The sequence below is a fragment of the Mesoplodon bidens genome (genome assembly GCF_964165515.1).
Source record: "Mesoplodon bidens genome assembly, chromosome: 4".
In the NCBI taxonomy this organism is placed as follows: Eukaryota; Metazoa; Chordata; class Mammalia; order Artiodactyla; family Ziphiidae; genus Mesoplodon; species Mesoplodon bidens.
In genome coordinates, this window is record NC_138160.1 from 130,322,888 (window position 1) to 130,338,153 (window position 15,266).

Genomic DNA, 15,266 nt, shown 5'->3' on the forward strand with positions numbered 1-15,266 from the left:
ACACTCTACATGCCTTCTCATATTGAATTCTTAGGGTGATTTGTCAGGGTAGGGTGATTTGGCAGGGAAGGATAATTATTATTGCCATTTTATTTACTTTTATTTGTTTAAATAAATTTATTTATTTATTTTTGGCTGCGTTGGGTCTTTGTTGCTGCGCGTGGGCTTTCTCTAGTTGCGGCGAGCAGTGGCTACTCTTCATTGTGGTGCGCGGGCTTCTCATCGCGGTGGCTTCTCTTTGTTGCGGAGCACGGGCTCTAGGCGCACGGGCTTCAGTAGTTGTGGCAAGTTGTGGCTCGCGGGCTCAGTAGTTGTGGCACGTGGGCTCAGTAGTTGTGGTGCATGAGCTTAGCTGCTCCGTGGCATGTGGGATCTCCCTGGACCAGGGCTCGAACCCACGTCCCTTGCATTGGCAGGTGGATTCTTAACCACTGCACCACCAGGGAAGTCCCTATTGCCATTTTAAAGATGAGGAAAATTGAGGCTTAGAAATCTTAAAAACAAGCTTGCTCCAAGGCATAGAGCAGTATACCATAGCAAGTGGTATTACCAGGATTCCAGAACATATTTGACATATTCCCAAGCCAGAGTTTTTAACTTCTGGGTCTTCTATGAGCCAACTTAATTTAAGAATTATGCAATGACAGCTGGAAAGACATGGAGTCTTTATGTAGTCCAATCTTATTTTAGGGATGGAAAAACTGTGACTCAGTTACAAAGTCAGAGCAGCGCTTGAATGGGGAGGAAGATCTTTTCTAATCTCTAGGCTGTCCAATTTTGAGGTAGAATGGGGATTGACTCTTTTACTAAACCTTGTTGCCTTCTTTGTCAAGAAGTGTAGCTTTTCATATTTCAAGGCGTTTTCAATGAATTCCTCCAAGCCCCTTCTCTCTGGGCATGATGCAGTCTTTTCGTGGCTCCTGTGAAGAGTTTTTCTTTTCTACTAGATGTTTTAGATCACATCAAGAAAACTATATCCAATGAGGTCCATGTTTTCTGCACGATTGAAAACCATTTTAGAAAGTTTGCCTCGTCCTATGGAAGGGACCTCTCTGCAGACCCAGGTCATAGTGGGAAGCAGCCTTATCTGCAATGGCTTAGATGTTTTGAGAGGCCCAGAGTTTGGACATGCTTGGCCAGACAGCAAGGATAAGGCTGAACAACTCACTGCAACAGCTCCTGAGCCAGGGTTGAGCTGCATATCTAGCTCACTCTCACTGTGACTCATTTCTTGGAGCAAAAAGGGGTCATGGTGAGACATAGCAGTGCTTTGGGTTGGCTGGTTGGAAGCCTCCAGTCCTGGGCCTCTGCAGAGCCAATAAAAGAAGGATGGGAGCAGGCATATGGGGGCAAAACAATTCAATTCAATAAGCACAGGATATCTAACATACAGTACATGAACCACTGGGGTGATACTATCTATGTGGGGAAATGGAGCAAGTTGAAAACTCTGGGACGCACCAGGGGATGTGTCCCTTGTCTTCGTGTTGGCCTTTTACATGAACCAAGAAATCCATTAAGTTCCTAGCCTTTGAAGGGCTTACAATCCAGCAGGAAGGTTAGAAGGGCACCCAAATGTATGGAAGGCTACATTGAGCAAACTGACTGCTGAGGGTTAATGCCTGCATTTCCCAGGGGGTTTAGGAAGGAGAATCCATGCCCAGTTGGGGATAGTGATGGTGGCAGTCTGGGGTTGCTTCGTGGAGGAAGTGTTGCTAGCAGGGGCTCTTGAGGCGTGGATGGGATCTCAGAGAAGTGGAGAGGGAATTCACTCAGGGCTTGTGCTTTGCTCAGAAAAAGGGCTTAAAGGTGACTGCATTTATCTATCGGTAAAAGTGTTATCTCCATTTTTTAAGATGAGGAACTTGAGGCTCAGAAAGTTTGAGCAAACTGTCAAGATAATACAGCGAAGAAGTGACAGAGGTGGGATTCAAAAATCACCTGAGCTTGAATCCAGAGTTGGTGGGTGTGCCTTTCAGGGCAGAAATGAGGGGAGGGGTTTTTCTAGATATGTGGAGGGAGAGGGACCAGTGTGAGAAAAGTACAGAGCTGAGCACAGTGGACATGTAGCAGAGCAATAAGAAATTCATCTGAGGTGGAATTTGGTTTGTGTGAAGGGAAGGAGCTGGAGGTGGAGGTGGGGTTACATTGTGGCCACGCTGAGAGTGGGAGCACACTAAAGCCCCGTGTTCTCAGCGAAGGGCAGCGCAAACGCACAGACGCACGAGATGCATCTGTATGTGCACTGACACAGTATTGCTGAGGGGGAAAAAGGGACGTCACAGAGCTTGGTGTTTAGTATAAGCCCATGTTTGTAAAATAGGAACAGCTTATGCCTTCAGCACAGCAGTTAAAGACTCTCCGAAGCTGGACTGCTTGGATTTCAATCTGGCACTGCCATTTCCAAGCTGGCAACCCTAGGAAAATTATTTAACTTCTCTGTTTCCTCATCTGTAGCCTCATCTATACAATGGGATGAATAATAGTATATCCTTGCAGGATTGTTCTGAAGATTACATGGGTTAATACATAGTCAACTTTGAGAAAGGGGTCAGGCACACAGTAAGCATTCTTGCCATTATTATGTTATGAAAATTATTTGGAAAGATGAATATTGAATTGTTAAGTGATTTCCCTTAGGGAGTAGTATTTCTGTGCCTTTTGGTTTTAAACACATCTCCCTATGTGGTTTAAATATTTTATGGCGAATGAATAATGTTTATAACGCAAACAAACAAACCAGCAAGTTTATTTCAAAAGTTGACATTAGGAGACTTTATTTCTATTGTATTTTTTCTTCTACTAGCAACAAGCCTGCTAGCGACACATTCAGAAATGTCTCTGGTGTCACTCAGATAGCTATTGGAAACAGGTGTCAGAGACAGTGTTGTTTAGGTGTCCCACAGGCCTTGTCTGGAGTGATGCTCCTGATTATAAAGGAGAACTAGCCCAGTCCTTGCTGCCTCTCCCCATGCTGCTCCCCTGCCCTCATCTGGACTGGGTATGTTTTCCTGGCCTAGAGATATTCTGAGAAGTCCTTTAGGTCTGCTTTGGGAGCAGCAATTCTGGAGCTTGTGGTGAGATCTCCAATGCTGGAGATCGGACTGCCTTTCCAACCTCCCATACAGAAGATGAAGGGAAACTGGGTACCCTCAGTCCTGTGTGTCTGGGTGTTAGAGCCTGAGGCTTGAGAAGATCTTTGGTCTGAGTACTAGGGATCCGCAATGAAAAACAAATTAAAAACGGGCCAGAGATTATGCTGCCTTTCTTCCTTGCGTCCCCACTCAATCAGGCATTCTCTCCCATAATCCCCGATAGCTCTTTCATTGGAGTGGTTTGGGGACGAAGAAGCAAGGATGTGCTACAGGGACCTGTCTTTACCCTGAGACAGAGCTCTAACCCCATACTCTCTGCCAGGGGTGGAAGGTAGTGCAATTTCCCTCCTCTGTGAAGGATGGAGATTAAAAACTCACATCTATTTATGGATGTGTGTTAACTTTACTGTTATCTAGAACTACCTGCAGGAGATGAGTCCTTGGTTTTTTGAAGAGGCAAACTCCTCCCTTTTTTGCCTCCATCTTCCTCATCCAGTTCAGTCTCCTCCCTCCTCCTCCTCCTGGGTTCATTCTTGGAGTAATAGTGGCAGTACAATGGTTAAAAGAATGTTTTCTGCAGTCAGACTTATTTTTGAATCATGGCTCTGCCTCTTAATGAGTTGTCTTACCTTGGGCAAACTATATAACCTATTTATGCCTCAGTTTTGTCACCTGTAAAATGGAAATATAACAGTACTTTTGTCTAAGGATTTATGACATGAGGCATGTGATGTTAGCACAGTACCTAGCATTCAATAAACACTCAATAAATAGTAACGATTATTGTTGAGTTGTTGCAGTCAAGGCTGAGATGGAGCATCATAAGGGAAGGAAGAAAGGAATGTCTGCCTGCAGTGTCTGTTAACATAAAAGATGTGCATGCTCTGTGACCAGGCTAGTCCATTTATGTTCTGTTATCTGCCTGAAAAAATGTCTTGTGTTCGTTCACAAAGATGTAGGTACACTGTGGTTATTGCAGCACTGATTTCAGTGGAAAAATCAGAAACAAGTAGAAATGCCTATCAATACAGGAATGGCTGGAAAACAGCGGGATATCCCTAACATAAAATGTATTGCCATAGTTAAAAGAATGAGGTGGAGATGTATGCCTCGACAGATACAGCTTTCCAAGACATGTTGATATGTGAACAGAATAAGTTACAGAATCACACGGGCAATTTGATTCCATGAAATGATAGTATATATATTTCAATAGATAGTATATATAGTTCAATAGATTTCAATATTTATTTCAGCATATGTGTGTATAACTCTTGAAATATATATACTATCATTTCATATGTGCATATATATATGAATTAAAATGACCAAGTAGGATACCCCTTAAAGAAATAAAAGCTGGGAGGGACCTGGAGATCATCATCAAAGGGGATTTTAGGTTTAGGTCTAGTATCAGAGTTTTTTAAAAAGAGAATGTATGCATATATTGTACAATTAAAAGCGATCAAGAAGAGAGAAGGAAATACCTATCTGGCTAAGAATTGGAAGACTATGACTTTGTCAAACCAAAACCCTGATGGGAAATTTCCAGCTCATAGGCTTTTTTCTACCCCCGTGACCCACTGGTAGAGGGTGAGGGCTATTAGCCTGATATCTACATCAGCTCACAGTGGTTGCAGCTTTGAGAATATATAAAAGAGGAATACCTATATGTATCTATCTATATCTATGTCTATATCTATCTATCTGTCTATCTATCGATTGATCGATCGATCATCTATATATTTAGGGATGTATATATTCCAGCTGTAGGTTAGGAATATAGACATATGCCAGCTTTAAAAGGAAAGAGGCAGTGTGGTGAGCTAGGAGGAAGGAGATTTGTATTTGAATCCTGACTTTACCCTGAGATGAACAGCATTGTCTTAGGGAAGTCACTTTTCTTCTCCAAGTCTAAGTTTTCTCAACTCTAGAATGCGGATAGTAACCACTGCCTTGTATCTATTTTTTAAGGTGATTGGGAAGCTCATATGAGATTGCGGATGCGAAATACTCTATAAACTGTAAAGTGCTCTTGTAAGAGAATTCTGCAAGTCTGCCTGGCAGCCAGGGTTGCAGCAGCCTTGCTGCATTCCTCTGGAGCTGGGGACTGTTGTAGAACTGAGTGCACAGCAGTAAACACGGAGCTCTCAAAGGCTGAAGATCGTGACAGTCACTCTATTTGACGTATAAGATACTAATATGCTTTCTGGAAAGAATGACAGGTCAGAGGGGGAGAGAGGAATGAAGGACACGGTTCTGAGGTCAGACAGATGGCAGAATGGGGTGGCTTTCTCTGAACATCTGGGAGTCCTAAGTAAGCCTCCAGTTATGCAGAGTTGATAGTACAATGTGCGCAGGAAGACTGGTCAGTGAGATCATCCTTGGAGAAAGAAACCACCGATTCCCTCCTTCTGACCCCCTTTGCCCTATCTCTTCCATCAATCCCTATAGGCTCTCACTGCTGTGTCCCAGGGCCCCTTGGTGCCAGGATTCAAAGCCAGTTCCTCAGTTGCCCCTTCTCTTTATCCAGATGTCACACAATTGCAGTTCCCAGCTGTGTGAATGAGAACTTTTTGGTGCACCAAGACTCCCTTCAGTGTGGGGATGGGGATAGTTCCCTGAGGAACCCTCCTTGAGGTGCGTGTTTATGTTTATGAGGGAGCACAGTGTGTGAAAGGGCTGAAGGAAGGAAAGCACAGTGGCAGAGTTCAGGGCACGTGGGCTGTAGGGGAATAAGTCTGGGGGATGAGCACAACTGTGTTCGGCTTTGGGAGCGCTGACATTCACTCTGTAATCTTGAGGAAGTCATCCTCTCCTGATCTGCAAAATAAAAGGGTTGGTCTGTGTCCGGGGTCCCCAGTCAGAATGATTCAGAGCCCTGGTACTCAAACATTTGGTCCACAGAAGCATCAGCATCACGTGGTGGCTGCTAGAAATGCAGACTCGCAGGCCCCACCCCGACCTCCTGAGTCTGAATTAGCATCTTAATGAGATCTTCAGGTGATTCATACACACACTGAAGTTTGAAAAGCACTGACTTAGAGACTCTTGTTACCTTTAGAGGTTTCTGGGTCCCCATCCTGAAAGATTCTGTTTCAGTAGTTTAGTATGATGGTGGGAAGCTGTACGTTTGATAAGCCCCTCACAGCTAGATTTGAGAGCTGTTGAATTATAGAACTGCCCTAAGTCTTCATGATTCTGTTGGTACCTAAGACCCCCTGAAAGAAAGTGCGATTCTCTGTGGGTGAATGCGTGGGAGATGGAGAAAGGACCTTGCGAGCAAGGAGACTTGTTCTCTAGGTGCCTGGGGCTGCCCAGTATATGAGGCAAGAGAGAACGCTGCCCATTTCACAGCTGGGATTAATGACTGTCAGCAGCTCCCCTTTAAGACGGTAAACTTGTTTAGCAAGGGACACTGAAAAACAGCCGAATTCAAAGGCAAAGAGTGGTAATCTAATTGCACTGAATTAGCCTTCGGAGACTGGGACAATATCAACTTCAGAAAACCACAAAGGGATCCTTTATAAGGAGTTTCAAAAGCGTTGGGGCCTCAGCACCCCTCATTAGGGCTTGCATTACAAAGCATAGGCACTGTGCGCATAAGCCCCTCTCCTCAGCATCTCAGAGCACTGGTCCCTTCTCATGTGCTTTCTGAATGAATTTCCTGGCTGGCCCGATGGTGTTTACAGTTGTGTGTCAGGCTTAACAGGGAGTTTGTTCAGGAGAGACAGCTGGAGTTCAGGGCTGAGAGGCCTTTAGCCATATAGGCCATCAGTCCTGTGAACACCATCTGTGCCTGAGGACTTGTCTGTGGACCAGTGCGTTTTCTGGCGGTCTTTCTGGTTCTGACGTTTTCTTATTCTGAGGTCCTTCTCATTTCTTAAGACCAGATTCTTACATAACCAAGGTGATTTCCTTTTAATAATCCTTTGTCGCATCGTGAGTTTGTGTGTTTGTGTGCGTGTTCATTGCCCAGTTTATTTATTACCCAATCCATTTTAGAGAAGGAAAAGGCATGAGTGAGTGTGTGTTTATGGCATGACTCAGAGAGCTTACGAAGATCAGATGGGTAATTTGGTGATCAAGAAAAGGGGGGACCATAAGTATCGTGAAGATTTCTCTCTGACCTGCATTTCATTTACTTTTCTGCTGCAAATTGCAAATCTCAATGCACAAAAGTAGCTTGAATTTCTTCTGCATCCCTCCTGGGAGGTGGATTTCCAGTCTCTGCTTGCACACCTCCACTGACAGGGACCCTCACTACCACTGAGGCAGCTGGTGCACATTTGACAGATCTATCAGAAGTTTCCGAATTACATTAAAACAGAATTTGTGTGTGCACATTAAAAATATATTTATCTATTTACTGCAGTTCTTCTCTTGGAGCCATATAGAATAAATCAAATCTAATGTTTCCCAAATGGGGTCCCTGGGTACCTAGGGAGTTCATGAAATAGGAGTGAGGACTCAGAATCCATTTTAAACGTTTCAGAGACTAACAAATTACATATTTATTTCTGACAAGGCTCTATGGACTAACAAAAAAGCATTACACCTTTTCTTTTGTTTTTTCTTAGGTTAACTCAGTGTGGTGACTTTGCTTATCCCATGATGTTCAGTATTTCTGGCAGTTATGTATGCCTTTGGTTGATAAAGATGGGGAAAACAAGTTAATGGTGAATGGGGTTTGGTAAACAAAATTTTAAAAACATAGCCTTATAGGGGAGGAGAAAACCAAACAGAGTCACTGATGAAAGTATAGAAACCTTTGGTCTTTTTCTCAGGCCCCTCTTCAGATCTATGAGGATTGTGATCAGACATCATGTTTTCTCATCATACAAAGCATTTCCTGGGGAAACTGACATATTTATGGGATCTGTCAGTAATTGTGTCCAGATTGGGATAAATCTCCAGGGAGTGAAGTTGTTTATTGAGGCCCTCAATTCTTTTAGATCTTTGAGCCAGAATATAATTCTTGTAATAATTGAAATATACTGCAATAGCTGTAACCAAAACTGTTATGTCATGAAGGAGATTGGGAGGCGATAATCCTTGACTGGCACAGGTAAAAATGATTTTAGGGACAGTGATTTGTTAATTCTCTTTATGTTAGAGCTGAGAAAACTGAGGCCAGAAAGATCATGAAACCCTCTCAAGGGCATGCCACTAGCTAAATTCTGGATCCTAGGTCTTGTGCCCTTGGTGCCAAGGCCGCTTTGCCTAAAGCAGCAGAAAACCTGCAGAATAGCATCAAGTTGGCCAGGCAGGAGACAGTGCCATCCATCTTAAAAATCACTCTGATTTCTGCCAGCTGATGGAGGGAATAAAGTTAATGACGCCCACAGAAATGTGGTGCTGTCGCAGACCGTGCTCGCTGTCTGGAGGGAAGCTCTGTCTGAAGGAGGAAAGCGGTTTTTAATGTAGCTTGAAAGGGAGCAGTGTCTCCCCTTTCTGCAAGGACACGGACTGTGGCATCTGTTACCTCTGTCTCCCCTGCAGAGTGCCTAGTTTTGGACTGGACACGTAAACACATGATAAATAAATGCGTGGTGTAGAAATGAAGGCAGTGTCGGCACTGATGTAAATTCAGCCTGAGCCTTCATGGGTATGGGCCTCTGTCTTTCGTGAAGACCTTATCTGAGACTGGGGGGAACTTAGGGGTGTTGGAGTCAGTTACTTGAGTTGATTGGTAAGAAAACTGAGTCCCCATGAAGGAAGGAGATTCGCCAAAGCTGTGCTGCAGGGTAAGAGCAGAGCTGACTCTACCAAGAAGACTTTCAAGTCATAGCCTAACTGTTCTTTCCACGGCACTGCTTGGTTGCAACCTCTTTCATAAAGTGGTCTCAAAAATAAATTCCCTACATTTCCCCTGATAGTTCATTACCAGTTTTGCAAATATGCAGAAGTTATGTGCTGATTCATAACTCCATTTACCAGCCTAATGTTCTTGTCCAAGATGTCCCTCGGGAACAAAAACATGACATTTTCTTTTCTCTGTCTCAAGTTTCCTAAGCCCCCCAAAGAGGGTAGACTGACATTTTGATTGGCCCTAATGCGAACTTGCCCAAGGGGCATCTTTCCTTAGGAAAAAGTCCTTGGCCCACTCCAGAAGCTCCTAGACACTTTCTGCAGTGCCCAAAATGCAGCAGGTAAGATTTGAGGAAGAATACAGGTATGCTACCAGGAGCAAAAGATCCAGGTGGTCATTTGCTCCTCTTGGCAAGCTTGGAGAATGGGAAGCCGGAAGGGTCACCTCAGAAGAAAGCTCGTTTACCTTTTAACTGGGTGGTTTTTCAGGACTGAGGTATGAAGCAATCTACTTGCCATGCTCCTTTTGACCCTAGTGTGGGTAGAGACATCTTTCCTTCAAGGTTTTGATGACCTTTCTTAGCAAGTGAGTACCATATTCAGTACAAAACCCTGTTCAAGGAAACATCTACTGGGTTGGCAGATGGAAATGACACATAAAGAAAAGCACATAAAGATCATCTTTTGGAAAAACCACCCGTGGGTTAGACTTGGTTTATCTCCTCTGCCTTTATTCCCTTCTCAAGCACAAGCTAGGTCTCTGTTTGCTTCACTCTGGTGCTTTGTGTGTTCCATGGGGGCATTTTCTCAAGGAAACTAGACTTTCCTCCTCATTACAATTGGTTCATCAGAGCCCCGGGTTAAATATTTGGTCATTCTATACCAGTGGTTCCCAACTGTGGGCAATTTTGTGCCCCACCAACCCCATCCCAGATTTCTGGCAGCGTTTGGAGACATTTTTGACTGTCATGACTGAGGGGGTCGGTTATTGGTGCCAAGGATTCTGATAAACATCTTATAATGCACAGTTCAGCCCTCATAACACAGAATTTTTGAAAATGTTCAAAATGTCAGTAGTGCCAAGATTGAGAAACATGGTTATATACCATGGGTCTGAGTTACTCAGAAGGTGAGAAAATTTGGGGGTCACCCTGAGCCCTTCCCAGCCATAAGCCAGTGTAAGGGCTCTGGGAATCAAATCAAGTTCCCTTTGACTTGAAAGGAGGTTTGAAAGGAATATGCTTCCATAAAAAACCATATCTTTGCCTATTATTTTTTAACCGGTCTGGATATTAAGCCCCATCCCCAATTGAAAACAAAGAGACAAAATTTAGTTTATTGAATACTTGAATATCACTCATAGAATTTTAGAACCACAGGCTTTTAAAATATCAGAGCAAGAACTTCAGCCAAATCACCTCATTTTACTTATGGGGACACAGTTGGTGAGCACTACAATGCTGTTTGTCCCCCAGTACCCTCTTTCTCTCTCCCCCTCAGCGCTTCCTAAGGCCTCAATTCATTCTCTTTGTTGGCACTGTATGAGATTTCTCCCTTACTCACTTCAATTGTTGTTTTGTTTGTTTTGCTGTCATTATTGCCATTTTGCTGGTTATGTGCTGATGCAGCAGCACTTCTGTTATCGAGAGCCTTTCCCTTTCTAGCCCCCAGATTTCCCCAACAAGGTGAGCAGCTGGGCATCATTTAATCTAAGGAGTACCTGGGTGCCTGAGATGATTGGATTGGCTCGTTCCAACACGGTGCCTGTCCCTTGGGGGAGAAGGGGTTATTCACATGGAACCTGCTAGGGAGGCAATCTCCATTTACCCCCACATACATTCTATTGAGCCCCCAGATTTTAATGCTTCTGTATTTTCACCTAAACTTAAAAAAATGAGAGAGTTAGTAATGAAAATGCCAATTAGACAAAGACAGTACTTTCCCTCTTTGTGACCTTTTTTTTTTCTCGTCTCTCTGAAAAATTGCTGAGGGTATTTCCCTAGTTCAATTCCTTTCATTATTTTATGTTTCATGTTCTAAAACAACATTTATTACCCAAATGATGTAGCCATTTCTACATTTTGAAAGTGCAACAGTACCATCCCCTTTCCAGCTCTCCATAGTCATGCCTCTTCTTATAAACACATGGCATTATATCCCATATCCATTGCAGCTCATGTCTGCCTTGACGTATGTAGGGGAAGGAGATGTGGAGTGATGCTTCCTGATAGGCCACCACCAGTAACTTGAAGAATTAACACGGTGGATTCATAACCTTATCAAAATGACTACGATGCAAACCTTTTAGACTGTCTCCCTATTGCAAAAGACAATGTCTGGGAGAAGAAAATCAAGCATTACATACTGTTCATCAAGAAAAAAGGAGTTGGGAGAGAGGATGTGCTTGGTCCTGTTAATTTGCTCTTTAATCTCTCTGGTTCAGTTCTGTCTCAGAAAGCCAAACAGAGAATCAATTTGCGTACAAATTTTACTAAGTATCCCACCTCCACAGCATTTTACAGTTCTACTAAGGTATGTAGAGGAGAAATGATTTGATATTGTTAAGAGGATACTTCCTGCCCTCTTGCCAATAAAGTAGCTATATTTCACAAGGCCCTGGATTGTTGCACTTTGTTCCTTCTATCTGACTCCTTGGCTATTAGTATTCTGAGTAGTGGGCAGGACTATGACCTATCAAAGAATTATTTGAACTGGAGATTAGAAGCTTTAGCATTGGGTATCTCAGAGAAGGAGAGAGGTCTTATCTTCATCTCAAGAGAAAGACATGAAGAGAGGCTCACATATAGACCCTTACGATCTGGAGAGAGTTGTCATTCATTTAATTAAACCAACCACTGGATTAGTCAAACCAACAATTCATATACAGAGTTCTCTATAATGTAAAAAAGGAAAAAACAACAACAACAAGAATTGTTTGCTGGTTTATGATGGGAGAGACTAATATTTGTTGGTTACTTATTTTTAAAAACAACCTAGAGTGGGTTTTTCAAATGACTGTTAATCCAATGCCATGGTAAAACATGAGGGTCAGACATTTAAAATGAAGATTAATGATCCTTGCAGGTCATAGAAGAAGACTAATTTTTTTCAATTCATATAAATGGAATTTATCATAACAATCTCTGAAGATGGCATGATTCACCCACTTACAAAAAGACTGTATATTTCAATACTTCCTGAAGAGGTGATTTTTCACTTGTGCTGTCATAAGAATGCTAAGCCTATAGGCAGAAAATTTTAACCTGGGAGACCATGGGTTGGGGAACTCAGCTACTGAGTTGCAGATAGACATAAATTAAAAAAACAAAGCAAACGAGATTTGTCCGTCAGTTCAGGACCTGCAGCTAGCAAGTAGAGTTTGGAAAGCTGAATGGGGGAGAGGAGGGAGTCAAAGTTTCAAAAGAGAAATGTTTCCTGGAATCTGTTCCTGAGTAGATCCACTCTGCCTGCAAGTTCAGGGCTTTCCAGCCTGAGGTCATAACGCTGTTGTTTCCAAGCACTGAGCCTCAGCAACACTCCCACCCCCACCCCGCAGCGAAAGAAAACAAGAAAAAAGGAGAGAAAATGATTTTTCTGTGTCCAGCGAGTTCGAGTGCAACCTTCCCCGTCACCGCTAGTTGTCACTTGGCTCCCAGACGGGAGAGCTGAGGTTTTCGGCACTGCGGTTAGAGAGAATGCAGTCCTAATTAAACTGAGTAACTCCTAAAGCTTCCCCTTAAAGTCCTCAGCCGAGCGAGAGCCGATATGCAGGGGGGTTGGGGGCCAGTGATGGGGCGGGGGTATAGCAGGCAGAAGGACAAACAAATCACAAGAAATAGGCAAACAGCTGCCAGGGTAGCGACTGTCTCAGACCTCCACGCACAAGCCAGACACCCTGCGGGCGGGAGGAGTGGGGAGGAGGAAGGAGGGAACGGGGATGGAAGGACCCGATTGCAGCGGTATACAGCACCCTCCTCCCCCGAAAAGAGGGGACCACGGACAGATTCAGCCTCCGTGCTCCTTTTCCCCATTTCCATCAGAGCGATGTGGTCAGTAGAAAATTGCATACCTGAAGAATACAATGGTCTCCCAAAGGTAGAGGCGAAGAGTATTGAAGCTGTACATTTTTCAGGTCCTTGTGCTTTGTAGTCCACGAGTTAGGGGGGCAAAAATGTTTCAAATTGGCACTTACAAAACAGTGAGCGCTGTTGAAAAAAATAATCCAAATCCTAAGGGGAGGTGGGGAACAGGGGCGCGGAGGGAGAGCCCCAGGGGAAATTGGAGCGAGGGGGCTCTAGGTACCACGGACAGAGCCTAGAAGCGTTTCAGCACCACGGAGAGCGTCCAGCCCTGCTTTTCAGGAGCGCGAAGAGTATTGCTGTTTGTGAAACTCCAGCGTGTCTGTTGGCTCCCTGCGGCGCTGGGGAGGCACGTCTGGGGGCGGGTATATTTTGTTTTTTACCCGTTTTTCTGTTTAAACGGCCAGCCCCGCGAAGGGAAGAAAAAAAAATCTTCTGTGGAGATCAGAGCGCTGGCCTTGGACCGTTAGATTGGGCGAGCATCCTGGGTAGGGAGAGCAGGGCTTTATGCCCCTGGGCTGGCCTGAGGGGGTTACGGGCGAGGGGAAGCGATTGATGGTGCTGCCTTCAGTTAAATCCCAGAGAATGTGCCAGGCTGGCGCATCGCGACAGAGTCCCGGAATCTCATTCCCCTGCCTGCGTACCCGTCTGCTGTTGCCTTGCGATCCCTGTTCTCTGGTCCTCTCCGAATAAGTTATGATCGCTGCAGGAAAGGTGTCCCATTGCTCGGGGCTGCAGGCGTGAGACAGCTCAGGGCAAGTTTCAGGGGCTGCCGGGGTCCATGGCAACCCCGCGGGGCTCAGGAGCCCAAGGCTTCAGATGCATCTCGGTTTTCTGAGCTCGCCCGTCTTCCTTTGGCCAGGACTCCCTTAGATCTTCAGACTTTCTTACTGCATTAATTTAACAAACTGGTGGCGAGGGGGATTGCGGGTGGGGGGGCGGGCGATGGCCGACGGGAGGGGGTGGAGAGAAAAAAAAGGGGGGAAAAACTCCTTAGTATCTTCAAACCCTCCCACTCGAGGTGTTCATTGGCCCGCGGCTGCGAAAACCAGATCTTTTCCCGGTTCGGCCAATCGAGTATTAGACTCTGGGTTGAGTTTAACGCTTAGAGTGCTGGAGGAGATCCGTGTCTCCCGTCTCCCCTCTCCCCTGCAGGCTGGCGGTGGAGTGGGGGAGGTTATGGAGTTAATCTCTCGAGGTCTCTCAAATTATTGCCTTTATTTTTAAAGAATGTAGTTGTATGTGAGTAAAACAAACACCACGGGTCCCAGTTCAGACGTGCTTTTTGGCTCAGTTTATCATCTTAAAAGGGAAGCATTGAACCAGATCCCTGAGTTTCTTTAGAGCCCTGAAGTAGTAATATTTGGCTCCAGAAAAAAAACCGAGAGGTTTCAAAAAGAAGTCTGATCTATAAAGGGAGATCCCCCCTCTCCCTCCCCAGGGTGGCAGTGGCAGGAAAATACAGGAGAAATTCCTTGAGCAGTTTTCAGGGTCAAGAGAGAGCAGCCCTGGCCTCACTGCTGGCACTCTTTGGGGAGATAAGGAAGATATGCCCTCTTTTAACTGGACAGGAGACAGTTTTATTTACATTCACAGGTTTGGGAAACAGAGCCTCAGAGAGCTGTGGCTTGCTACAAAATAATGGTAGTGCCAACCTGTACATACAGGTATCCAGTACTCACCAACTCCCCTCTGTTTTTTCTTCCTCCTGCTTCTCTGTTTTCCCAGCTTATTTGAATCTCAGAAAGCAACTATACATTTCACTCTAGAGCCCAGCTGGGGAGGTGGAATTAATCAGATTTTCTCCAAGCTGCTGGACTTTAGTGGATTAATAGCCTCTGCAGGATTTTCTGGCTGATTTGAACTGTCTGGGACAGTGGGGTCTCTCTCTCCCAGCCTACTGAAAGGGGATAACCCCTCCCTCTCACCCAGTAGCTTTACGAATTCTTTCTTTTGAGTTTTTGGAGGCTGGTTCTCCCTAGAATAGTTCTTGATAGCTGAATTCTCTCCAAGCCCAGGCTTTCTTCCCAGGAAAGAAGTCTGGAAATCTTTGTTCACTAGCCTCGTATCAGCATAGATTCACCCCCTACCCCCTACACTGTTACAGCACACCCTACATTACTTCCGTTTTCGTTGCCTCCCACACACCAGAACAGTGAGAGGTTGTTTAGAATTTCCATGAGATTCTGAGTAGTGACTGAGAAGGAAATTTTGCTTTGAAGGTGAATATTCACACGAGTTTGATACAAATTTATATTGTCAATCTATTATCTATCTATCT

At 44.6% G+C, this 15,266-nt stretch overlaps 1 protein-coding gene across 2 annotated transcripts in view; it reads right to left on the reverse strand.

The window, feature by feature from the left end:
- Nucleotides 1-13,031, reverse strand: part of GLRA1 (glycine receptor alpha 1) — a gene marked incomplete at both ends in the record, with an annotated part of 82,770 nt that extends 69,739 nt beyond the window's left edge. For both annotated transcript variants that reach the window (XM_081231876.1, XM_081231875.1), the window contains one exon: nt 12,976-13,031. In XM_081231876.1, the coding sequence (XP_081088002.1) occupies nt 12,976-13,031 (56 nt within the window). The remainder of the gene's footprint in view (nt 1-12,975) is intronic.
- Nucleotides 13,032-15,266: the final 2,235 nt, after the last annotated feature.